Here is a 25,752-nt window from a genome sequence, read left to right on the forward strand (position 1 = left end):
CAGGGACCCTCACTCCGGGTATCATCAGGCAAGCGTTTGTCAGGGTCGGTCCATGAGGTGTCCTGCAGGAGGGAGTCAGAGTTCTACAGTGGGTTATTTTCAGAGCACTGAAATGGAGATGACAGGATATGTGGGTGTCCAGGCGACTGGCTCGAGGGACGTTGTTTAACTAAATCACCCTCATAAAGAGAGCAGCTGGCTTGAAAAGTCTACTTCAGGGGAAATCCAGACCATGAACACAAGCCCAAGTAAACCACAGGGAAATGGCCACAGCTCCGTAAGATAAAACCATGATAGGCTAAGGAGAGGCAATGCTTTCTCTTCCGGCTTATGTATTGATTGGCACCTCTGAAACAAAATCGAGATGCAGTTCACCAATCATAAAGTCTACTCTTTCAACGCGCGTAGTTCTCAGTGTTTTTTTTTTTTTTTTTCATGTATTCTCAGCATGATGTAACCTTCACTATCGTGTAATTTCCAACCGTTTTTATCACCCACAACTGAACGCCGTGTCTTCTGGACTCCCAGCTAATCCTCATTCCTTCGGCCTCTGGCCACCTCCAGACTGCTCTCTGTCTCTATAGATTTGCCTGCTCTGGACATTTTCTATACATGGGAATCACTCAGTACCGTCTGCTCCCGGCCGATTTCACGTAGCATAACATCCTCAGGGGAATTCCTGCTCATAGGGTGCGTCTGCTCTTCATCATCTTTTTTGACTAAATAACAGAAAGGGCAATTCGAAGTGTAATTTTAAATCTGCACTTCTCAGTGCCCAATACCCTGAGTGTCTGTTTTTTTTTTTGAGACATTAGCTAGTGCTGTGAAAAATGCTGTTTTTCATTTTCATCATCTCTCTCTGGAAATTCATTCTTTTTTGTTGTTGTTGTCGTTTCATAATGCCGAATACAATATTTATAGAGCGCCGCATAGAGGGTCCTCAAACGTTTTTGAGACAACTGGTCTGTGTTACCTGGAATATGTCGTCGCCTATTTTTACTTTACTTCCCCAGCAAATGAAAATATCTTTAACTTCTGTCGATATGTGTGTCCGAAAAAAAAACATGGACGACTGTGGAAGACGGGGGCCTCGCAATGTTTCCTTGCTCCACAGAAGGTCAGGACCAGCGCTGCGGAGTGTTCTGGAACGTTTTCTACCTGTACATGCGTAGTTTTCAAAAAACGTTCATTGATAGTCTCCACGTTTGGATCTGTGAACTGCCATTTTCCGCGTACTCCTTTGTCTCTAATATTGTTAGGATTTGTCGTTAGAGCTGGAATTTGCCGAGCTTCCGTTTTTCCTTTTCGGTGTGTTGGGGAATGTGTGAGTTTCTGGTTCATTCAGTGGGTACTTAGCCTTCTCGCTTTCTGCATCCGCAGGAAACGTAGGTAAGGTTAGTTTTATGTTTTCTCGAGGAAGAATTTTTCCCCCCAATTTTAGAAAAATTTATTCATTTCAGTTAGTTTCAAATATACAGTGCATCAGTTAGACATCTTTATAGCTCGTAGAACGATTTCTCCCATTGCTCCCTCTCTCCCTCCCCTGGCCCTCCACCTAGCCATCATCTTAACGCTAACTACATTCCCTCTGCTGTGCTCCCCAAGAATTTTTTATCTGTGTATTTTTTTCTGGAACACAGCTTACTTTGTTTCTCACTCATTAAAAATACCTTTTTATGATACATTTTTGGGGAGGGAGCTGGAAATAAATACTATAGACAAATACAATGAAAAAACATCGAAAGCACCTATATTCACATCACTCAGAAAGAATCAGGGTTAATGCTGGGGTGTTCAAAACGCCTAGTTATTTCTCTGCGTTTGTGTGTCTGGAGACGTGTCCTGTTTGTGTGTGTGTGTGTTTCTTTTTTTCTTTATAACAAGAAGGCATCGTATTTTCATAATTTTTTCAAGACTAGAGTTGAACATCAGAATTTCTTGCAGAGTTACATGTGTCTATGCCTGGGCCCTCTGCATTCCGTGGGAGTGGGTCAAGCATATGGACCTGAAGTCTTATTTGGTTATTCTGACAGTGGTTAAGAACCACTGTTAGAATAACACTATCTAACTCCGCCCCCCCCCACACTCACATCAATGATTAGGATAATTTTTAATGGTTTTATAACAGGGCTAGGACGAGAGTAAAATGAATGAGGTATGTGCCTAGGGAGCAGAATTTAATGGGGTGAGAAAACATAGTCATCGAGATCAGTCATAATGCAACATCTTAAAAACTCACGTTAGTGCAACAGTCCAAGACGAACGCATGACTGAAATTTCAAATCGACAGGATCCAGCCTGCACAATGAGGCCTCCCCTGCTTCCTGGCCCTGGTTTTTGTGTTGGTGACTTTATATTGTGGTTTTCAGCTTCAGCATGTGACGTTGGGCTGGACAATTCTTTGTCGTGAGGGCTGTCCAGTAAAATTGTAGGATTTTAACAGCATCCTTGCCCTCTGCCATCTAGATGTGTGTAGCACCTGCACCCCCCACCCCCCGCCACTCCGCCCCCCGGCCAAGTTGTGACAACCAGAAATATCTCCTTATGTTGCCCAATGGTGGGCAGAATCCCCCAAGTTGAAAAACCTGGGTTTTCTGGGGTTCATTTTCAAGGATTTGAAATTTGTTGCCTTTGTCATGCTCCAAGGTGTCTACTAGTAAATAGTAACTGTTGTATTTATCCAGTCATTTACTCAGCCTGTAAATCAAGGTGATTCATTTAGAAGGAGTAGCTCTGAGCCCATCTCTGTGGGTGGCCTTTTGAGGTTAATGAGTTATCAGCTTTGAGCTTTATTGGGAGAGCAAAGTGGGGCTTTCGAAACAGGAATCCTTCTCTTCAACAGTGTGTGTGTGTGTGTGTGTGTGTATCCATTGTAACCCCTCCAGAATATCCATTAAAATTACGAGTGGATAATAATAATTGCGGTGGTGAAGTTTTAACTGTGTTCTTTAGAAAGAACACTGATATTCATGGCGACTCAATATTTAAGTTTTGTATTAGTGAGTCCTGATATATAGGCTGGAATTCTCCCTGGAAAGGGGCCCTGCCTAGATCATTAATGAGAATTGGAGGCCTGTTTTATCACTGGTTCTCCGTCTCTCATTTGTTGCTGGGATGCTGTAGAATGGCTTCATTTGTTGCTGGGATGCTGTAGAATGGCTTCAAAACATTATATGTACAGGGGACCCACCCAGGGGCCCAAATCAGGGGCCTTTGTATGCAGAGATCTTGGTTCCTCCCCAACTGCGTGACCTCCTGTTTTGGCCTCTCTCCCTAAGAGGACCAGCGGTTTTTCCCCAGGGCAGAAAGAGTCTTAACCTGCCTCTGTGGATACCACATCTGTTTTTATTTTCCCCTGGTATTTTTTAAGTAAGAAGAAATGTGTGTAGGTTAAAGGGCTGATGGGGAGGAGGCCAGAGATAAACACTGTACAATGTGAAACTCTTCCATATGGGGAATGTGGGGATGTTTGAAGGCAGGGCCTAACATTGATACGGGCCAAGCCCGGTAATTACCAGGGCCTTAATGATCGAGGTGGATTCCCACTCGGTGTGTGTATGAGCCTTTTATTTGAAAATTAAAAGGGAATTTTAGAGTCAGTGGTTACGGCCCCTCCTCCCGGCAACAGCTCAGTAGGAATGGGCCTCTGCGCTGATTTAAGAGAGAAATAAATGAACCTGGAGACGTTAAACCACCTGCCTGCGATGCTTGGTCTCGGCTAATCATCTTCATCTTCTGACTTGTCGTCAAATGCGTCCCTGATCTGAAATAAGGTCTTCACAAAAATCTGGGTCGTCTGTGTTTCTGCCTGTTTTTCTGGACTGGTTTCACCTGGCGTACAGAACCCCAGAGCTCTCTGTGTTATCCCACATTTGAAATATTAGTGGAGGTATTTGACTTCTGTAGACATGCAGTCGGATTGCTTATAAAACCCAAAAGGTTTGTAAAGCGTGCCCGTAACTTAGCCTTTCATTCAAACCCACGGTTACAAAAACTTGCCAGCCAGAGCAATTACTTTGTCAAAGGTCTGGTTATTGCCCCTCATGTTAAATCATAATTTGGTCCAGGTGCTGAGGAATGTGGGCAAAAATGAAGACGCGCATCCGTGGCTGGAACATAAAAATTTTAGAACTTAGAAAACACGTTCTCGATTTAGTCTCTCCAGCAGAGAGAACCTTTCTGTAAATCTTCAGTCCTTGTTATAATTTTAGAGTTAAGTCTTTTTAATAATCGAAAGCACTTGGCAAAGTAATGATTCATTTAAACTGTAGTCCTGATTCATTACTCTAATTATTGTTACCATGCAGTGCCCTTTGGCCTGGAAGTGAAACTCGTGTCCTCTTGACACCAGAGGTTAACAGAGCAGGAAGCCGGAGCAGCGTGTGTGCCTACATGACCAGAATAATTTAGTAATTGTCTAATTACCTGAAGAGTCTAATGCCGCTGCTAAAAATAGTATTAAAAATTAAATGAAAGTCATTTTCTTGTTGTTCGTAATCCATCTGTTCTCTATTTTGGGCGACCATGTGTTTATGGGTATGAAATGCGATTCATTGTAAAAAATCGGATCGCTTTTCCTCTGTTAGATAAAATATGTTTTTAGGGGAATATTGCATCCAGTAGGTCCACACACATCTCTGCTTCCAGGACTGAGCCATGGAGGCAGAGAGACTCTCGCAGGTCCTTTGTCCAAAACTATGATTTAAAACCTGAAACTGATGGTCAGTATGATATTTATTTCTTATCGGAGATGGAAAAAAATTCAAGGGAGGACCTTCCCACCATCACCTGGGGAGTATTAGGTCGTTTGTTTGTTCGGTGAACATCTCTTGCTCTAGGCACTAGGGATGTAATAGACAAGCTATTTTCATGTCTAGCAGGAGAGTCATCAGGCAGACAATCCAGTTTTAGGCAGCAAGGACAGTTACGTGTAGAACAGGGTAGTGCAGAAGCACGACTTCGGGGGGGAGGGCACGTGGGCAACATGAGTTAGGGGGCTCAGAGAAGGCCTCTTTGAGCAGGTAACATTGGAACTGAGCCCTCGATGATGAGGTGGAGTGAGCCAGCCCTGCGGAAACGGTGTTCCAGGCAGCGAGCACAGGAGGTGCAAAGGCCCCGAGGCAGGAAGGAGCTCAGCAGTGTTCAGAGACCAGAAAGGCCCCCGTGGCTGGAGCAGGCAGAATGAGGAGGAAGAAGCCAAGAAAGGGGGCTGCAGAGGTGGGCGGGGCAGATCAGGTGGGCCCTGCGGTCCCTGGGAAGGCCTCTGGGTTTTATTGAACATTGAGACATACGCAGCTAACAGGTGATCTTTTCCCAGTGGTCTTAATTTTTTCATTATATTTCAAGGTAGGAGATCTCTTTTTTCAAAGGAAGGCCTTCCCGGCCCCCGACGTGTACAGATAGGAGTGGGCTGCTTGCCCCCCGCATCTGGGGGCGCTGAGTGGGTTCCGCAGGGTTCCTGCTGCTCGGGTGTGGAGCGTGGTTTGCACACTCTCCTCCTCCCCACACCCCGCCTACTATTCTCATCTGCAGGAAACTGAGACCCAGAGAGCAGACGTGACTTTCTCGAGGTCACACAGCTATTCACAACCCATCCGAGAATAAAGCCCAGATTTCTTAATCCTCAGTACTCTTCTTACCATGTTGCTTGAAACCATTTTCCCCAAGACTTGACCCGTTAAGGAGGCCCAGCCGTGTGTCGAAAGGTACGAACGGAGGGATGGAGGAGCCCCGTGTAAGCAACAACATGGCTTCTTAGACGAGTTAGGGTAAACACTGAGCACATTAAAAATGACTTTGGAGAATCTACCTTAAGCATAGTGCTGGGCACCATTGTGTGGTGTGTTCACCTGGCCAGGTTTCTGTCTGGTTGTTGCTGACTCGGCTACCTGGCCCGGGCCTGGCTTACTTGTTACAGGTGGTGGTTACCTGCATAGACCATTTGAGATCCTTGCCTTTTATTTTAAACCAAGAAGAACGTACATTAAAAACAGTGGTTCACTGGTAGACTCACCCGTCCTCACTAAGTTGTAATTTCTTTCCTGTTTTTATTTTGCCTTTTTACTTTTATTTTTGACCAAGCTTAACTGATTGGGTCTCTGAGAGTGACGTGCCGTTTGTAGCATAGCCACGAGTTACGTATCAGAGCCGTGTGAGTATTAGTTACGTAAGGGAAGCGGTACCTCCACGTGGTTTCCCCCTACGCTCTCGAGACCCCGTGTGCCTCTCTTCACCTTCCTGTTGCTTTCTCCTTCCCGTAGCAATCCCAGGACCCACCCGCTCAGAAGGGCCCCACGCTCACCACCAAAGTCCGGCGGACCATGAGCAGCCGCGTGCACGAAGCCGTGAAGGCCATCGCCCTCTGCCACAACGTGACTCCCGTGTACGAGTCCAACGGTGTGACCGACCAGGCCGAGGCCGAGAAGCAGTACGAAGACTCATGCCGCGTGTACCAGGCATCCAGCCCGGACGAGGTAAGTGCCGGGCAGGCGCCTCGTGCTGCCCACAGGCCCTGCCCATCTTCCACATGCTCTAGGCGCCGCTCCCCAAGGGAGCCACCTGTCGGGACAGACAGGAGCCGGGGTGACGCAGGGCTCCTGGGGAAGTGCGTTTGCAAATACATGCAGGAGAGGATCTTCCTTAGGAGAGACAGTCATGGACTTGAGATCTGCCCTGAATTAGGAACAAGCAAGAGATCTCGCTTGTCATTAGGGTGGCCAGCCCGTAGGGGCACGAGGTTCCATTTAAATCACATCCCCTTAAAAAAAAAAATAACAGTTTTATTAAGATAAAATCCACATACCATAGTCACTCATTTAACTCATATGGTTCAGTGTTGTTGTTGTTTTTTTTAGTATATTCAGAGTTATGCTACCAGTATCACGATTAATTTTAGAGCATTTTCATCACCCCAAAAGGAAGCATTCCATGCTCATCTCCCCTTAGATCCCTCGCCCTGACCCGTACCCCAGCCCCTGGCAACCACTAACCTACTTTTCATCTCTGTCTGGCTATTTGGGAACTTTCATCCAAATAGAAACATACAACACGTGACTTTTCATGTCTGGCTTCTTTCACTTAGCGTGTTTTCAAGATTCATCCGTGTCGTAGCACGTATTAGAATTTCATGGCTTTTTGCAAGGGAGTAACATTCCATTGTGTCGATAACACTACATTTTGTCTACGCGTTCATTGGTCGGACATTTGGATTGTATATCTTTTTGGGGGGGGGCATTATGGATAATGCTGCTATGAACATTTATTTGTGTACAAGTTTTTTTTGTGTGTGTGGACATACGTTTTCGTCTCTTGGTGTATATCGAGGAGAGGAATTGCCGGGTCACATGGTAAGTCCACGTTCAACCTTTCGAGGAGCTGCCAGACTGTCCTAAAGTGGCCGTGCCGTTTGACATAGCCACCAGCAGCGTGTGAGGGCTCCGGTTTTTCCACGTCTTTGCCAGCACTTGCCATCCTTGGTCCTTTTGAGTCTCGCCATCCTAGCTGGTGCGAAGGGGAACCTCGCTGTGGTTTTGGTTTGCGTTTCTCCGATGGCGAATGATGCTAAGCCTCTCTTCCCGCGCTTACTGGCTATTCGCGTATCTTCTTTGGAGAAACGTCTTTCCATGTCCTTTGCCCACTTGTAATTGTGTCATGTGTCTTTTTCTCATTAAATTATGAGTTCTTTCTATAGCCTGTGTAAATCTCTTTTCAGATGTATATGATTTGCAAATCTGTTCTCTCGTTCTGAAGGCTATCATCATTTCCTCGATGGTATCCTCGGAAGCGCAAAGGTTTCTAATGTCGACGAAGTCCCCTAAGCCACGCCTTTTTACGTCGCCGTTCCTATCTAAGCGTGTTCTCTGGCTAAAACCAAAAGAGTTAATTCGATTCCACGTTCAAGAGCAGAGAGCCTGGCAGCTCGGTTGTTCCTTTAATGTTTTCCGCGACAAGCGCTGATCGCTTTTCCTTTTAGGGTGTCACGTGGTAGGAACACCCTCTGCACGTGGGTGGGCAGAGATCTCGCCCAGCATGAAAATAGCGTCATATCTTTTGTCCTCCTGACTCGAGTGTCATTCAGACACAGGTCCGTGTTTCACCAGTCTGTTAACCTTTCGGTCTTCATACTTCCAGTTTTACTCCTTCTTCCTTAAAGAAAACTTTTATTCTGATTATGAAAGCAATTAACTTTATTTTAGTGTAGAAAATTTGGAAATGTCAGAAGACCGTAAAGAGGAAAATGGGTCCATTGCAATCTCACCCGTAAAGGATAAAAACAGGCATCGGGACCCACACGAAGTGCGTTCTCTGTGTTAACGCATTTACTCTTTCTACCAACCAAGAGGCACTATTACTGTCCTCACTTTCAGAATATTCGGAGATGGAGAGGTTAAACATTTAGCCTAAAGTCAACTGTTTCTTTTTTTAACTTTCTTATTTTGAAATAATTTCGGACTTACAGAGAAGTTATAAAATTAGTACAAAGGATTTCCATTTACCAAAACGTCACTCAGATTCCTCAAAAGATGGCATTTTCCCACCCTTTCTTTATCGTTCTCTCTTTGAAAAGTAAACTGTAGACAGGATCCTCTATTACTCTTAAAGTATTTTGCTTTTTGTTCCTGAAAAATGAAGACCTTTATCAGAGTCAGGACATTACTAGCAGCACAATATTATTTAGTGTCTAACCCACAGATCTTACTTCAATTTCATCAGCTGTGCTCCTAAGTTACTTTTTTAACCCCCCCCCCCCAAAAAAAAGAACGTTCCCCAGGTCAGGGTTCAGCCCAAGAGCCCACGCTCCATCCAGTTGTCACGCTTCTTAAATCTCTCGTAGTCGGAACAGTTCTCCCATTTCCTGGACTGTCCTGACCTTGACACTGTCGCAGGATACGGGCCAAGTGTTTCGTAGAACCGTCCATCCCTCCGTCCGGGCCCGTCCCACGTTTTTTTTTTCACGCAGAGCAGCAGCAGGCCGCGCGTTTTCGGCGGCACCCGCGGTGCACGACGTTGTCAGGAGCCACGTGATCCTGGCACGCCCCACTCCTGGCGACGTGAATTCTGGCCGCTTGGCCAATCGCTCGCTCCATTTCCTCACGGTAAAGGTACCATTGTCCTTTGCTGATTAATCTCACGACACCCACGCCCAAAGTGACGGAGCCAGGGTTCCAACCTAGGGCGTTTGTTTTTGGATCCAAAACGCAATTATTTTACTGAATTATTTTTCAGAAGCCACTAAGAACATTTTAAGATATAGCCTTCCAGCATTTTATATATTTTTTTCTTAAAAAAATGGACATTGAAATATAGGTAGGATTTTTGTAGCCTCCTTTTTCACCTAATATTTTATCATGCCTCTTTACCAATTTTCTCGAATATTATTAAAAAAACAATTTTCTGGAATTACAACATATGTACGTATCCTAATATCTTTAACAGTTCTCCTATTACTGAGATTTAGGTCATTTTTAATTTTTAGCAATAATCTTTCAGTGAGCATCCTCACACCTGGTCTGTCTAGAGATGGTGTTGCTGGTTCATTAATTCAGCAGGCGTATCGGAGTGCCTGCGACAAGACAGCAGCCCGGTACCCCCAGGGTCGCGAGAGTGGGACAGTTGAGCCCCCGAGTCTTGGGGATCCCTGCTCCACCCCCAGGCCGTTCACTTACCCTCGCTGTACCTCCATGTGTGTGTGACATGGGACACGAGAGGGTATTACGACACCCTTATTAAACAGTCAGTCAGGAAATCCCGAGGGTCAAATCCAATGGGTATTTTCAAGGCCCGTGATAAAAATGACCAGAGTGTGTCCCGGAACATCTTACTCTTCCACCAACGTTACGGGACTCCCAGTTCATTTGTCGCTCCTTTCAGGAAGGAGGGGGCGTCTCTGAGTGAGTGAGTGCTCGAAAGGCCCGGACTCGCCTGACACTTTCGGAGAGCCCCTGCGTACTGATGTCTGGGGGGCGGCACAGTGAGGATCTTTTCCGCAGTTCAGAAACGAGAGGTCCTTGGATGTCTCATGCCCTGTGCGGTCACTTCCTCCTCCTTTCTGGGGGGCACTGGAACATGTCCCCTGGAAGGCACCTCCTTCTGCTCTGTGCATTGTTGGTGCAACAGTTCAGGCTACGAAGCCGAGTTCATCGTGACCATTGACATTTGAAGCACATTTTCAGGGTGGAACCCGTGGGAACCCTTGGCCAGATTCCTAGGTGGGCACCGTCTGCAGAAACAGAGAAGGGGGAGGGAGCAATGTGCCCGCTGTCCTACCCAGACCTGGGCCGTGGTACCCAAACACTTGTCAGATTTGTCGTCATGTGGGCCCCAGGTTTATGCTGTTCGATCTCCCTTTTCCCTTCGGGAATGGGAGGACGCGCCCCCCGAGTGGTAGGTGTGAGAAAAGACCCAGTTCTTGGTAGTCGTGGGCAGGGAACGGCAGCTTATGGCTACTTGATGGAATTGGGACGAGTTCCAAATGTCGGGGACCCGATCGAGATCAGTCGGCACTTCTGCCCCTGAGCTCCGACCGGGCCCGGTGGCTGTGACGTGCGTACGTGGGGTCCTTGGCGCCTGTCCCTCCCGACTTCGATATATTTGCTTTGGGGCTGTGCAAAGACCCTTCCATGGAATGTTTCGTGCTTCTTAACGCCTTTTTCTTGAAGTGAACAGTCCTTTCTCTCTTCTGTCCCCTAACTGTACCAGAATTCAGATTTTTTTTTTCCCCCTAGATTCTGAGTAATGGATGAATTTTTTTTTTTTTTTTTGGTCCTTTGATGTCTTCATAGAGGTCAGTATCACCTTCTTGGTTTCTTTTTTATTTTCATTTTTTGCACACAAGTCTCCTGCTTATGGTAGAATATATGAAAACGGATAAGAAAAAAAGTAAACCACAACCCTGTTAACAAAAGGCATTAACTAGCGTTAATGTTTCATCCATCAGCCTCCTAGACTATTTCAAAAGTCACAAAAAGCCGCAAAATACAGATCTGTTTACGTAAACACACCGAGTGCCAGAAAAAGAAGGCCACGTCAAGTTTTAGCGAAACCGCGCAAAGGCTCTTCTGTTCTCAAACCCCTCTGAGATTCCCCATCCACGTGGCGGGGTCTAGAATCCCACCTTTGAAATTCTATATCAATAAAACGTCTCTGGTCAAGGCGAGGTCAGTTTATGGAATACACATAGAAGCCAGTATTCACTTTCCTTTGGAGCTGCCGGAGTAATTTCTACCAGTCGGGGCAGGATTCATTTCCTGTAACAGAAAGCTGCATTTCCTAAATTTGTTTCCTGTGCACGTTGGGCTGTGGAAGCCTTGAAGGGTCTTTATTCAGCTATGGATTACAGCCCAGGGGCGCCGGGCCCTCCCTGCCATAGTACAGTAGCTCCTAGGGGACATGAAAGAGATCTAATCTGGCAGGAGAGACCCCGTGATGCTCGAGCGAGCGCAGGTTTCAGCCCTGATGGCATGCCATCACTTGAGGATATTGAGGCGCACTGGAGGTGGGCGGGGGGGGGGTCAGTGGAGCGGGAGGAGGTCGTGGCGATTACATAGCTTTTAACGTATTTGTTTCTTGGCGTGAGCGCTCTAGGAAGGAGGCGGTAGTCTTTTGTCTTTTCCATGAATTCTTTCACGGTGAAAAAAAAGTTCTAAATTTTTTTTTATTTTAACTTTTAAAATCACAAGTACCAATGTTCTCCCTTTAGAAAAAATAGGCATTGTGGGTTCAAAAAATAAGTTAATGAACGTTACCTGTCTCACCACCTCGCGATGACTACTGTTTGCGTTCTGGTGCAGATCTTCCCAGAGTTTTCTCAGTCATTTCGGAGCCGTTAATTACAAGTTCTACACTGTCTCGCACGTTCTGTGGGCTCAGGGCATGTTCTGCCCAGGCTCGGGGCACAGGGTGGGAATCTGTCTCCCTTTCTCCATCCCAGAGACCTCCGTCTTCGCGGGCTCTGCACGGCGCCCCCTCTTTCAGACGCTTCCCCTGAACTGCTGTTGCTATCCGAGTATCCGCGCAGAGGTGATTCTTTGCATACATTAGAATTTTCCTCACCTTTTTCTCATTAACATTCAAGAAAAACGTAAAGGTACCGTCGTCAATTATCGGACAGTTTTGCACTTTTAGTAACTCGTCTTACTAAAGCGTGTCGGCACGTGGTGCGCCACTGCCCTGAGCCATGACGTCGGCCGGGGGCTGAGTTTTCTGTGTTCCCGTGGGCTGCCCGTGGCGTCTGTGAAAGTCTGCATTTCGAGACCCTCCTTCCCACTCACTTTCGGAAAAGGCGAGGACATCGTATTATTGTGCCTCCTCACCTTTGCCAGTGTGGTGCTTCCAAAGTCTGACTCGATTAGCTGTGTGATTTCAGGCAAATCATCGCCGAACTCAGCCTCCTAAAAGGCAGAGAGGGGCTAAATGCCGCCGAGCTCACAGGCCCTTTGAGACAGCGAGGACAGCAGTGGCACTGACCGCGGTAGGAGGCGGCCACCTGCCCAGTGCCTGCTCTGTGCCCGGCAGCGCGCCCTGGGCACCCATCATCACCCAGTCACTACGATCGTGCCGTTTTACAGATGGTGTGGCCGGCTAAGGAAGGTTCCCAAGGTCACGTGACTGGCAGCTCGCGTCCTGTCCTAGAGGCTGGGCGCATGACCGTGCGGTGCTGCTCCGCCACCCGTGGGGCGACGGCTTGAAAGTGCTTTGTGAACTCCGCAGGTGCCGCAGAGAGAGTTAAGCACCTGCGTTTGGGGAACTCGGGTTCCAGAGTGTCTGGTTGTCCTTACCTACTCCGGTCCCCTTGGGTCCCCTGTCCCGAGCCAGCATTCAGAGTCCGGGTTCTCCCGAGCGCAGCGGGACGTTATTTTTTTTTTTTTTGGTCCCCTCCCTCATTTCTCATCTTGGGAAGCCTCCACATTTGTTGATAATCAATCTCCCTCTCCGGGATCCCAGAAGCCTAGCTTCCGAGTGTCGAGTGTCGGGCTTTGATCTCTCTGGAACCCTGCCCTCTGGGAAGGAACACCAGGAAGGGTGTATTTCCTCTCTAGTTCACAGTAACCTTGAAACGGTCCCATCCGTGAGCGCTGGGCGTGGAGCCGCGTGAGTGGGTCTCCCCTCCTGCCAGCAGAGCATGTGCGTGGAGAGCATCCTGCATCTCTTTGGAACACCCAGGTGCTAGGTTTTATTTTTAGTTCTGCCCCCATGAAAAGAGCAACCTAGCTTGTTAGAGAAAAAGTAAAAAATGAGAGGACCCCTCCCCTCGACATTCTGATACGTTTCCTTCCTATCTCTTTTCTGTACGTATAATTTAAATGTTTAGTGTCGTTCCACATTCCCTCTTAATAATTTGTTCACTTACTAATAAGTCGTGTTATCTGGTAGCTATCGTGGTAAGATACTTCGTGGCCGCACTATGTTCCCTGCTCAGACGCCTCGCAGGGTATTTAGTCTCCCAGGTGTACCACTGAGTGGTGCCCCACTGTTGGCCTTCATAAATAATGTCATGATAGATAGCCTTATCTGTCCGAGGTCACTGCACACCTCTGAGCATGTGTGTAAAAGTCCCCAGTTGTCTCGTTTTACGTTTTCTTAAGCCCCTTGCAGAGAACGAGGGTAAAAACCCCCGGGAAGGGTGGGCATAGGGCTTTGGGGTGGGCCAGGAGGCTCGCAGCCGGTTTGCAGCTGGGAGGGTCTTCCCTCCATGGCCACATTCATATTACCGGTTCCCCTAAATGCCTCCGTGTACCCTGAGCTTCAGCTCTGGGTCCTCGGACGATGAGAGCATTCAGACATGTGCACGGACGAGCTCACAGCGTTGACTCAGAAAGCGTTAGGTGGCCGGGGGGGCCTCTCCATCACACTGCTGTGCCCTTGGACCCAAGGACGAGGTCCGAGAACAGAGGTTGGGAACGAAAGGAAGAATTCCTCCATCGATGTTGTTTGTTAACCACTGGGGTGGAATCTGGTTGCTCAGAAGGGGGGGAGCTGTGTGAGGGAAGACCTGAGGGTTTTAGGGACCCTCTAGGAAACCGTCGAATGAGCCTTCCTTGGACTTAGCTCACCCTGGGGCCACGAACGCAAAAGTTCTGGGCCGTAGGATATTAGTTCGGCCCAGAATGGACTTAAGAGTCATTTCTAAATGGCTAAATTTCTATGGAAATGATGCCGTTCTTCCTCCTCAAATATTAATTTTTATGAGAGTTAAGAGATAGGAGCCTGAGGTTCAAGTACAAGATCACGGAAGTTTGGATTCTATTGCCTCCTCTTATTCTTAACCATAGCGGGGGGCAGGGAGGGAGAGGCTATGTTTTGTTTGCTGCACGCTGTATTTAAAAAACAAACAGTAACAACAACAACAAAAAACTAGCGCTATTTAAAAATCACCTAATGTTATATACAGATCAGCTTCTTTTGAGAAAGATAAGATCTGGAAATAACGGGCCCGATTTCTACCTGGCGACAGTTGGCTGAACTGGGCGGCTGCTGCCTCAGTTTACCTCTGGCCCCTGCGCGGCCTGCCCTCCTCCTGTCTGCCGCCCGTGCAAACCTCTCTCCGAGTTGGAACCTGCAGCCACCTGTGGCACTCATCTGTTTCCTAATTAGGTAAAGAATACCTCAGGTCGGTGGATAGATTTATGATCTTGGAAGTCTGAGTTAGGGCCGACTGGCTGCTCTGTGAGCCTGGGTGTGTGTCTCGTTGAATACCACCGAAGAACCCCTTCCGTCAGATATCATATTCATGCACGCCGTCACGATTAGTGTGTATCCTGCTTTTTGACAAGAATTCAAGGCTCTGTAGCTTGATCTGGCGTAGATCCCAAGCACACATTCCCAAGTACAAAGGGAAAATTATTGGAACTCGTCACAGGTGGTTTATTGCTGATCCAGCAGTGATGAAAAAGCCCTTTCATGAATAGTTCTGGCATGGATTCTTCAGTTGGTCATTTTAGGGAGGAAAAGTTGTGGGCTGTGTCCGTTTGATATCCTGATGAATCCGAAGCACACAGCCCACTCGTGAGCCGGAACCCCCTCCCGGTTTCCAGCATTCGATCACGTTTGCATCTGATTTATTTGTTCATTCATTCACCTTAACGGAGGTCACTTTTTCTGCTGCTGCTTTGACTTCCAGATATTCTGACTCCAGGGCCCCTGAGACCCCAATTCTGGCTGTTAAGGACAGTAAGACTCAAGACCCTGCAATCCTTTATAATTTGACGATGTAGAATGATTCTTTTGAACAGGAGCACGGATCTGTCAGAGTAAGACGTAGCTTGATTTTATATCATCTTGCTTTGGAAAAGAATGTGATCATCTTGCCGGACCCCTGAGATGTTCACATCTGCTGCAGTTGAGAAGGGTTAGCGAGCACCCCCGATTCTAAACCTGTCCCATCTCAATAGGACCTGGGGTGTTTTCTGTGTGCTGTTAGAAAGGAGCTTTAAATTAACACCAACTTAAGTTAAAGTCTCAGTGAGGCAGTGGAAGGTGAGAATGAGTGACCCCCCACAGGGCTCATATCCTGTTCGAATCCCTCCCCCTCCCTGCCCCCCACGAGACTGATGAGGTTTTGATTAGGTAGGGGGACAAGCATAATCTTGGGAGTAAGTCCCTTTCTCGAGAGGTTTGCTGTAGAAGGAAGCCAGCACGGTTAAAACATGTTTACCTACCGTTGCGATTCCTCCTTCATGAGGAACATTCGTCCTTGTTGATCTTTTCAGATTTATTATTCAGCTTTTCCTCCAGCACAGTCCCATGGGGTCCATGGTGCGGGGGCTGGGCTGGCCAAGGGCAGAACAGCCCCCCTCCCCACAACCAAGCCACTTCCGCTCCTGGAGTTTCAGGTCCTTTCTCTATTAGGTTAAGAGTAGTCTGTGGGGGAATTAGTAGTATATCTCTTTGAAGCCCAATATCACAGACTTTTCACATCTTTTCAGAACAATGAAATTGGTTTTTAAGGGGTGAAGAAGCAGCTACTTGAAAACAAGAATGAAAAACATCCTTTCAATCAGTTTTAAGGCATCCAAAGAAAAATTGTATTTATTTTTACATAAAATCGACACAGAAAGAAGGATAGAAATCGGGCTTGCATATACTTGGGTATTTGTAATATCTTGTGCTGGTACATTTACTTAATTAGAAAGAAAAGAAATGCATGTACATGCTAAAAATATTTCAGTAGTGTAGAAAGAAAAGTAGAAGCTAGAAGGATTTCTCTTCATGTCAATCAACCTTTTATATATAGATGCGGTTATTTGGTATTTACAGATCTTTACTGGTTTTTTAATTTTAAACTTCGAAAGAAGATGGTTAGCAGGTAAGACAGGCATTATTGGAAGTCAGAGTTATCAAATTAAACAAATAAGCAAATGGGTTTCCAAAGACTGAAGCAGGCCCGTAGCAAAAAATAAATAAATAAGGGAGAATGGCTGATTAGCTGCGGATCGGAGAGAGAGATCAGTGTGTCAGCCTCTGGCATTGGTCAGATTAGAAACCTAGTTCATCCCGGTTGACTTGCTATGACATAATTAAAACAGGGTCCGGTTTCCCATTCTTGAATAACTTCTTTCTAATGTAAATTCAGTTAATATCAGCAACAGAAACCTAATTAGATAGCTGAGCAGGGCACCAACTGAGGCTGTATAAACAAATCCTTGTTTAGGGCTGGAGCAGAGATGAGAAATAATCAGCTTCAGGCCTGTGTTTTGGAAGGAGGGGGAGTGGGGCGGGCTGGGGCTCCCGGTTTGATCCCCGCCACCCCTTCTCCACTGCAGCCGAGGTCCCAGAAACGAAGGCAGAACCGCGAGCAGCAAGCTGCATGGTCGTCTTAGTGGCTTTTGAAGAGTCTCCGGTGAAGGGAATGGGGGCTCAGGGAGATCCCTGATGATGTAGAGGTGCCGGAGGCGACTCTCTTGACCTACCACTCCATGGGGAAAAACACCCATCATGCCATCGGTCAGACGTGTGGACAGTTAACAGAGTGGCATGATGCACGCCCATAGGCCCACTGCCAGGCGGGAAGATGGTCCAGCATTTCGGGGGGAGGCGACGCCTCCAGTGTGACCCTTGTCTGTCACCATTCCTCCCTCCTCAAGTCAGCAGCTCCCTAAAACCCACCCCCTTTGCTGTCCCTAAAAACGAAGCTTTGTAAGAAGAAAAGGAGTGGCAGCGGTCCCTTTTGGAATAAAATGGCAGCTCGTTTGGCATGGTCACGGGACATCTCCTGTATTCGTTTCCGGTGGCCGCTGTCTGAATTGCTGCAAGTCTGGTGTTTTAAAACAGCATAGATTTATTAGGGTACAGTCCTGTGGGTCACAGGCCCGACCTGGGTCTCACTGAGCTGTGATCACGGTGTCCGCAGGGCGGCGTTACTGCCAGAGGTCCCGGGGAGAATCTGCGCGGTTGGCTTTTCCAGCTCCTGGTGGCTGTGCACGTGTTTTGGTCTACGGTCCCTTACTCCATCCTCGAAGCCCTACGGTCCCTAACTCCGTCCTCGAAGCCCACGATGTCGCGCGTCTCTTAACCCTCCTTCTGTCCTCACGTTTCTCCCCGGCCGCAGCCAGGGAAGCTCCCGCGTTCAGGGGTTTGCGTGGTTCACATTGGGTCACCTGGGCAGTCCGGGGAAACCGCCCCATTTCCGGGTCCTCAGTCTGTCACATCTGCAAAGTTCACGTCGCCACGTACGGCACCACGTGCATCGGTCCCGGGGATTAGGACGAGGGCGTCTCCGGGGATCGTTAGTCTGCCTGTTGTGCCTTCCATCAGCACCCTAACGGTGACACGTCATGCCTCTGGGGGCACAGCGTGTTGGGCGGGTGGGCGGGCGAGGGGACCAGGACCGCCTATCGGGTACCCCCGGCCCGGCCTTCACCACCCACCAGTGGCATCATCCCGGCAACTCCTCGGCCCCCCCCCCCCCCCGTCCTCATCTGTACGGCCAGTGTTCTCACCTCCGCGGCACTGATGTTTGGGCTGGGATAATCTCCTGTCGTGCTTAGCAGCCTCCCTGGCCCCCACCCACGAGGTGCTAGCAGCCCACACCCCCCATTGCGACAACCAAAAAACATCCCCAGACATTGCCAGATGCCCCCTTGGGGCGCAGAATCGCCCCGTCGAGGACTGCCGTCGATACCCACCTGGCCGCATACCTGGGGGACGTAAAGGGAATCCCGAAGGCCGACACCCCATCCCAGTAACGGCGTGGCTTGGCGCAGGTTCTCCCGGAAGCGATGTGTGGTCCGTGCTAATCACTCTTAGTCCCGCGCGGTTCTCTCTGCCACTGGTCTGGCATTTGGTCTGCCCTGGGGCCTGGAAGAGAAGGCGAGTCGCACCGTGGAGGGGGCAGCTCCGAGTGCGTGGAGTCTCTCGGCAGGCCAGCGGGGGTAGCTGCCGTCCCTGGCCGCCCCGCACGGCCTCCCCCGGAGCCCAGTGATTGCTCGCGCTTCGCCTGTCTCTGCTCCTTCTCCCACCTTTGTGTCCACTTGCTTGACCTGCGAACTGGGACCCTCAGGCCGAGGCTCTGACCTTCGACCCTCTTCTGTTCAGGTGGCCTTGGTGCAGTGGACCGAAAGCGTGGGCCTAACCCTGGTGGGCCGCGACCAGTCTTCCATGCAGCTGAGGACCCCTGGCGACCAGATCCTGAACTTCACCATCCTGCAGATCTTCCCTTTCACCTACGAAAGCAAGCGGATGGGCATCATCGTGAGGGTGAGTCCTGCGGCACTTAACTTAGGACGTAAAGCAGACAAAAGCCCCGCGCCGAGTGTGCCGTGACCGTCCGGCTTGATAGCCTTTCTTTTCCCCTTCTAACCAGCCACATTGTGGCGTCTGTTGCCCAGACAACCGAGGGAATGTAATTCCCTAAGCAGAGAGAATATATCAGTTCATCCCTCGGGCAGAACCTCGGACAGCTGGGGGGCTTCTGGGGGACTCAGGTCTCGAGTGGGGGGCCCGGGGAGCGGAGGCTCGACGTTTCTCGGTGACAATCCATCTCTCGTTGTGTGCTCTGTCATTGAATTACAGGCGTACTCCTTTCTGGAGGTGGCATTTAGTGTATTCACAGTGCTGTGCACCACTTCCGTCAAGTTTTAAAACATTTTTATCACCCCATGGGGAAACCCCGCACCCGTCGGGCAGTGACCGCCCCTCCCCCCCACTCTCCTCCCTACTCCCTGGCGTCCCCAGTCTGCTGTCTGTCCCGGCGGACTTGCCTAGTCTGGGCAGTTCACATAAACGGCCTCACACAGTTTGCGCATCTGTGCCCGGCCCTCTTCCACTTAGCCCGATGTTTGTTTTCACGGTGCATCCGTATCGCCACCGGTATCAGGACCACCTGTCTTTTCACGGCAGGATCACATCCCACGTTGCTCACCCTTTCCTCCGCCGATGGACCCTTGGGATTGTTTTTATCGTTTGGCTGTTGTGAATGCTGATGCCGTGAACATTTGTGTACGAGGATTTGAATACCTGTTCTCAGTTCTTTTTGAGGATATGTCTCAGGGTTGAATTACTGGGTCATGCTGAAGCAGTTACTCAATTACTGGGTAACTCTATCTTTTTTAACTTACGGGGAGCCTCCAAACTGTTTTCTACAACGCTGTGCCATTTTACATTCCGTCCAGCAATACGTGAAGGTCCCAGCTTTTCTGGATCCTCACTACCACCTGTTATTGTCTATTATTATTATTATTATTATTATTATTATTATTATTATTATCACCACCATCTTAGTGGTTGCGAAGTGGCATTTCCCTGTGGTTTTTATCTGTATTTTCCTAATGACTAATGATGGTGAACATCTTTATATATTTATTGGCCACTTACGTATCTTCCCTGGAGAAATGTCTGTTCAAGTCATTTGCCCTTTCTGGGGGGCCGTCTTTTCATTGTTGAGTTGTAAGAGTTCTTTATATAGTCTGGATACTGGAACTTTATTAGACATACAATATGCACACAGTTTCTCTCATTCTGTAAGTTGTCTTTATCGATAAAATTCTTTTAATGTACAGAAGTTACTAATTTTGATAAAGTCCGGTTTATCTAGTTTTTCTTTTGTGAATCTTGACTTAGTATCATTATCTAAGAGTTCATTGCCAAATCCGAGGTCTTGAAAATTTACCCTTATATTTTCTTTTCAGAGTTTTCAGTTTTTGCTCTTTAGGTCATTGATCCATTTTGAGTTAGTTTTTGTATATGGTGTGAAGTAGAGGTTTAACTCCATCCTTTTGCAAGTGGGTATCCAGTTGTCCGAATGCTATTTGTTGAAGAGACTATTGTTTCCCCATCAAATAGTCCTGGCACCCGGTCGCATTTAAATATTTTCATTATATTTTTATTTATGCAATTATGAAAAGTTATTGAAAAAAGTGACTTTTGAAATCACTTGGCATCGTCATTTTGCCATCTCATATTTTCTTTTTATATTTTTGAAACTTTTATTGAAATACAACATACGCAGAAAAAAGTGCAGACATCATTAGATGTGTACAGCTCAAGTGTTGATGAAGTTAACTCACCCGCGTAACCAGCACCCAGAACGAGGAACAGGGTCCCACCCACTGTCACTCGTTAGCTCCCTCGTGTCCCGTTTCTGGTTAATACATCCTCCGCCCTACAAGGATATAACTAACCTCTGTCCTCATTTTTACCATTGACTAATTTTGTCTCTCTTTGAACTTTATACAAAGGAAGTTGTACAGTAGGTACCATTTTGTGTTTGAATTCATTTGCTCAAATTTATATTTGTGAGATTCATCCATCTTTTCATGTGTATTGTAGTTCAAAAAATTTCTTAAAGCAACAAAACACCGTGCATTGAACTGAAACCCCATCTGCCCTGACTTCAAGTTCAATCGTTCTTAGGAATTTAAAAATACGACAATCAGACATGTTTGGATATAAATGTTATGTATTATGGTTTACACATTTTTATTCTCCGTATAAATGTCATGATAGTATATGTGTCATCTTTCCACTTCCTGTTTTTTGTTTAACATTAAAAAAACTTTGCGTTTATTCACTGACTTCTACTTCATTAACCTTAGCTGATTTTTAGCATTGCGTGGTGTGAATAGACCTCTCTTCCTTCCATCTACTCTTGATAGACAGGTAGGTACCTGTGACTAGGAAGCATGGTCTCTTCTGCCCCAGCCTCCATTGTACCGATGTGTTTCTCCGTGGCGTATTCCTGGAGGCAGTTGCTGGGCTGCAGAATGTGTGCGCCTTTAACTCTACCAGGTACCGTCAGCCTTTTCTCCAAAATGCTCATACTAATCCATTGCTCCACATCCTCACCAACATTTGAGAGCGTCCGACTTCTTATATTTTGCTTATCGGAAGAGTCTGAATTAATGTCTTGTTTTCCTACTTGGCTTTTCACTCACAGAGACCACGCTTTCCTTTCTGGGAAGCCTGGCAAACCCGTGTTCGAACCCCGCTTTGTTCAGTAGTTCTGGCTGGTGGACATCAGAATTACCACGGGAGCTCTGAGAATGCAGAGTACTTGGTTCCATCCCACTCCTATTTGGGTATGGGGACGGTTCCCCGGTGTTTTTAAAGGTTCTTCAAATTACTTGGCTTGGCTGAAGAAACTTCTGCCTCAGATAATAAGAATCTTTGGCCAGGGGAGGTTCTTTTATCTTTTCTGGAATTTTTTCCTTAGGTGTTGAGGATCCCCTCCCCCCTGTCTACAAGGTGTTTCACACCTTAGGGATCTGAGTGTGGGTGTGATGAGAGGGACATCAGAAAGCTCACAGAGCACCCAGGGTAATATTGGGGCGATGCTGCTGCATACACTTCACTGTTTCAAACAACAGCAGGTGTTATCTGTGGGCCAGGAGTCCGGGCGAGGCTCTGTTGGGTCTGTAGTCATCCAGGGTTCAGGTGGGACAGGATCCACTTCCGGACAAAACCAGCGTTGTCGGCAGGGTTCCATTCCTTGCGGTTGTTGGACTGAGGGCCTTCGTTCTTCCCTGTCTGTCAGCCAGGGGCCACCCTCGGCCATTGCCACACGGACCTCTCCAAGGGGTCAGCTGCTGTGTCAGCTGGCTTCATCAAAGTGAGCAAGACGCAAGCCACAGTCTTTCGTTAGCTAATCTCGGAACTGACCTCCCATCACACTTTCCTCGCTCTGTTGTTAGAAGCAAGTCACGGGGTCCAGCTGCCGACTCAGTGGGCGTGGATCACACAGGGCGTGGATACCAGGAGGTGGGGGGCACGGGGAGCTGCATTAGAGGCTGCCGCCCGCCGGTGGGAGGTCGAGACAGCTCCACGAGCTGCTGTGCTGGTGACCCAGTGACAACAGTGAGAATGGCTCTGATGACAACACACGTTAAAGGGTTTTTATGTCCCCTCTGCAGAACTTAGTACCTACATCCATCACACTCCACAGGAATTAGAGCCTTGGCAGCTCTGCATGGGAAGGGAGCGTTTTCTCCCACACAGCTGCTGCCTTTCCCAGTGGTCCACACCTGGCCTGACCTGTGGCTTCCAAACCATATCTTGAGTACACAGCTGATGTCAAGAACATCCGCGGACTGGATGTAGCAGCACAGATCCTGTGGGCGGGTGTTTCCTGGGGATTTAGACTCATTATCTCCTATGGAATCACTTTCATTTTTGTTCCAGCCCTTTATTTTTGCAAGTTCGAGGGCCATGGACTCTGCTGAAGTCATTTCGAGGTTGAATCATCATGGAATAGTCAGGCCCCAGTATCGGCCACCCTAGAACAAGTGGGCCGTAGCGTGCCCCACCCTTCCTTTAGTTGTAAAGGTGTCTCGTTCCCAGACACGTATCTTATTTTTTGATATGTGGTCTCCGCATCTTCCCCCGGTAGGAGGAGCACTTGTGCCTGGAAGTATGGCTCACCGTTGGGTGTGCAAATCTACCATGACTTTAAACTAGCAACCCCCCTTCCCAGGTTATTAAAAAAAAAAAAAAAAAATCAGCATTCGCTTAAGGCGTTTAGGACAAATAAATGTCTAAAGAAAGGGATCAAACCGTCCCATCTTTATTTCCCACCCAAACATGGCCTCTCTTACCTTTTCAGAGAATTTTCCTTCATTTTTTTCGAAGCATATGTGAGTGCGAATAGCCACATACATTTCATCAAATTGACTTGAACTCTAAGGGTTTCTAGCCCCCATCCCATCGAACTATATATATGGTGAAAATTTTCTCCTATCATTAAAACGTGGTTTTTGTGATTTTAAAGTGTAGGGCGTTTTGTTGAAAAAATGTACCATTATTTACTACTTTTTTCAGTGCTTAGGTTATTTTTCGTTTCTCACTGCTAAAGACGCATCTGTGAGCATCCGTCTCCGTTGGGCTGTCCTTAAAGAAATGCGTATGATTTTGCGAATCTTCCTCGTTTTCTGACCTGCCTCCCTCTGCCTTTGGTTTTGCTCAGCGGAAGTCAGCACTGAGGGCGTTCGGACTAGTTCTCCACGGCGCGGCCTCCCTCTGCTCCTCTGACAAAGTGGTTCTCATCCGGGTGCCATGTTGCTCCCGGGGGACATCGGAAAATACATGGAGACGTTCTCGGTTGTTAAAACTCAGAGTGGCCCTAGTGGCCTCTGGCGGGCAGAGGCCAGGACGGTCTCTCGGCCAGGGAGAATCCACCAGCAGTGTTCGTTGTACCGAGGCTCAGTTCTGTGTGTCCACATATTTGAAAATAACTGTCCCACCACCTGATGCGAAGATGTTTTAGCTGAGGAATAAATGTCTCTTGGCTTGGTTTAGTGACCGCCGACTGCGAGTTTCACTCTCGCCTGGTTTGTCAGTGTTTTCAAACGCGCGTGAGCTCGCGGGCAGCATCCTCCTGCACCCGCAAAGCCAGGCCTGGTCTGTGTGCGGGGCTCTGTCCTCTAGAAGGGCGGTCAGGGCCGGGGAAGCCCGTTTCTTCGGGGCGCGTGTGCGTGGCCTCCTGGAAGGAGGCTGCGTCGCCTGCTTTGCCGTCGTCGTGAGCAGACATTCCCCTGCCCTCCCCCGCGTGGAATGACGATGTCGGGTCGTCCGTGCGGATCACCCCCTTGCCATTGTTTGAATAGACGAGGCCTTTGAACAGGTGCCAGAATCAGACCGCGGTGGAAAAAGACGAGGCCCCCAAACAATGCAACACCACCGCCAGATCCCTGTAAATTCAGAGCGTCACCTTGCCACGATATGGGAACGAAGTAACCTCGTGATGAACTCGGTGGGAGGAAATGACTAATGGGAGGAGAGAGTCAATACAGTATTTGTATTGGATGGGTGTCTAAGCGCTCTCCAGCCCTTTCTGCAGCGGAGGAAGCTGGGGAGGGGACCTTGTTTCCTACAGCTATGTTATTAAGCACCATTTGGGTGAAGGGGAAGGAAGGGGGGAACCTCTGATACTTTCATGTGCAGACCCCACAGCTGTCTTTGGCCTGAGTCGCGAGCAAGCCTGTGCCCAGTCTGGCGAAAGCACGCACTTCTGATGCTTTCAAAACGCAGGTGCCTCTCTGTGGCCGGCGGCGGCTTTTATGAGGGAGCTTGTTATTTTAAAAGATTGTCAGTGATTCGAGGACATTCGTAAGTTATTTTAAAAGGGGAAGCTGTATGACTCATTTGTCTTGGGGTCTTCATCTTGTACTCAGTGGCAAGTGCACAGGCACACATTCTGGGTTTTCTAGGGTAGTGACATTTAGGCACGAGGCAGGGATGGCCTTGCTCAGTCCCCCTGCCCATCTCTGCTGCCTCCAGCCTTCCCGTGATGGGCATCTTGGGACATCGTGGGAAAGAGTCAGAGGCCAAGAACCAGCGATTTCACCATTATTTCTCAAAGCCAGGATTTCTCAGCCTCGGCAATATTGACATTTGAGGCCGGATGACTCTTGGTTGTGTCATGGGCTGTCACAGGCATTGTAAGGGGTTCAGCAGCATCCCTGGCCTCTACCCACTAGATGTCAGCAACTCCCCCCACCCCCCGCCCCCGCCCCAGGTTGTGACAACCAAAAATATGTTCAGGCATTGCCACATATCCCTTGAGGGACAAAATTGCCCCATTGAGAACCTCTGGGTTGATCAGTCTTGTTCTCCACATATGGTGTGACTAAGGGACGTGTGGAGTTACTGTCACCCGAACAGGAATGATTATGTGAAGTGGGCATCTTCTGTGTACCTGGTCCTTTGTGCTCTACGTAGGTGATCCCTTGTAAGCCACAAAAACCTATGCGATAAGAGTTTCTAGTATCCCTGTTTTACCAATGGGGAAACCGAGGTTTAGAGAAAAGAAGCAGCTTGTCCCGTGGGGAATCAGCCGGGAGCTGGTGCTGGGTTTAAGTATCTGATGCCCGTGCAGTGATTTTACCCGCTCCCCAGAAAATTTGGTCAATGCGAACCGAAAATCTGGGTCATCTGATCTCTAGGCTAAGTTCTCAGGTACCCATAGGGGTCTGGAATCATCTAGATCAGCAGTTCTTAACTAAGACAGTTTGCCTCCCAGGGGACACTTGTTAATGTCTAGAGACATTTCGTTTGCCGCATTTCGTTTGACGAGTGGTAGAGGGCCGGGGATGCTGCAAAACATCCTCCAAGGCACAGCTGGCCACCACGGCAGAGGAGGCTCCAGCCAGATGTTCGAGTGCCAAGGCCGCGGAGCCCTGGTCTAGATGATTATCTTCCTCCCCAATTCCTTTGGGCGGACCACAGTGTGGTGATGCTGGCGGTCCGATACATTGACGGAAAGTTATCTGAGAGCGTTTGCAAAAATGAAGGTCTCATGCACTCTTGATCTTGCTTTCACAATTC

General features: G+C 48.2%; 1 protein-coding gene across 3 annotated transcripts in view; it reads left to right on the top strand.

The window, feature by feature from the left end:
• Window positions 1–25,752, top strand: part of ATP9A (ATPase phospholipid transporting 9A (putative)) — a 108,883-nt gene that overhangs the window by 58,774 nt on the left and 24,357 nt on the right. For all 3 annotated transcript variants that reach the window (XM_016122075.2, XM_036229273.1, XM_036229272.1), the window contains exons 14-15: window positions 6,261–6,473; window positions 18,532–18,693. In XM_016122075.2, the coding sequence (XP_015977561.1) occupies window positions 6,261–6,473; window positions 18,532–18,693 (375 nt within the window). The remainder of the gene's footprint in view (window positions 1–6,260; window positions 6,474–18,531; window positions 18,694–25,752) is intronic.

The sequence above is a fragment of the Rousettus aegyptiacus genome, unplaced genomic scaffold (assembly GCF_014176215.1).
Source record: "Rousettus aegyptiacus isolate mRouAeg1 unplaced genomic scaffold, mRouAeg1.p scaffold_m13_p_12, whole genome shotgun sequence".
In the NCBI taxonomy this organism is placed as follows: Eukaryota; Metazoa; Chordata; class Mammalia; order Chiroptera; family Pteropodidae; genus Rousettus; species Rousettus aegyptiacus.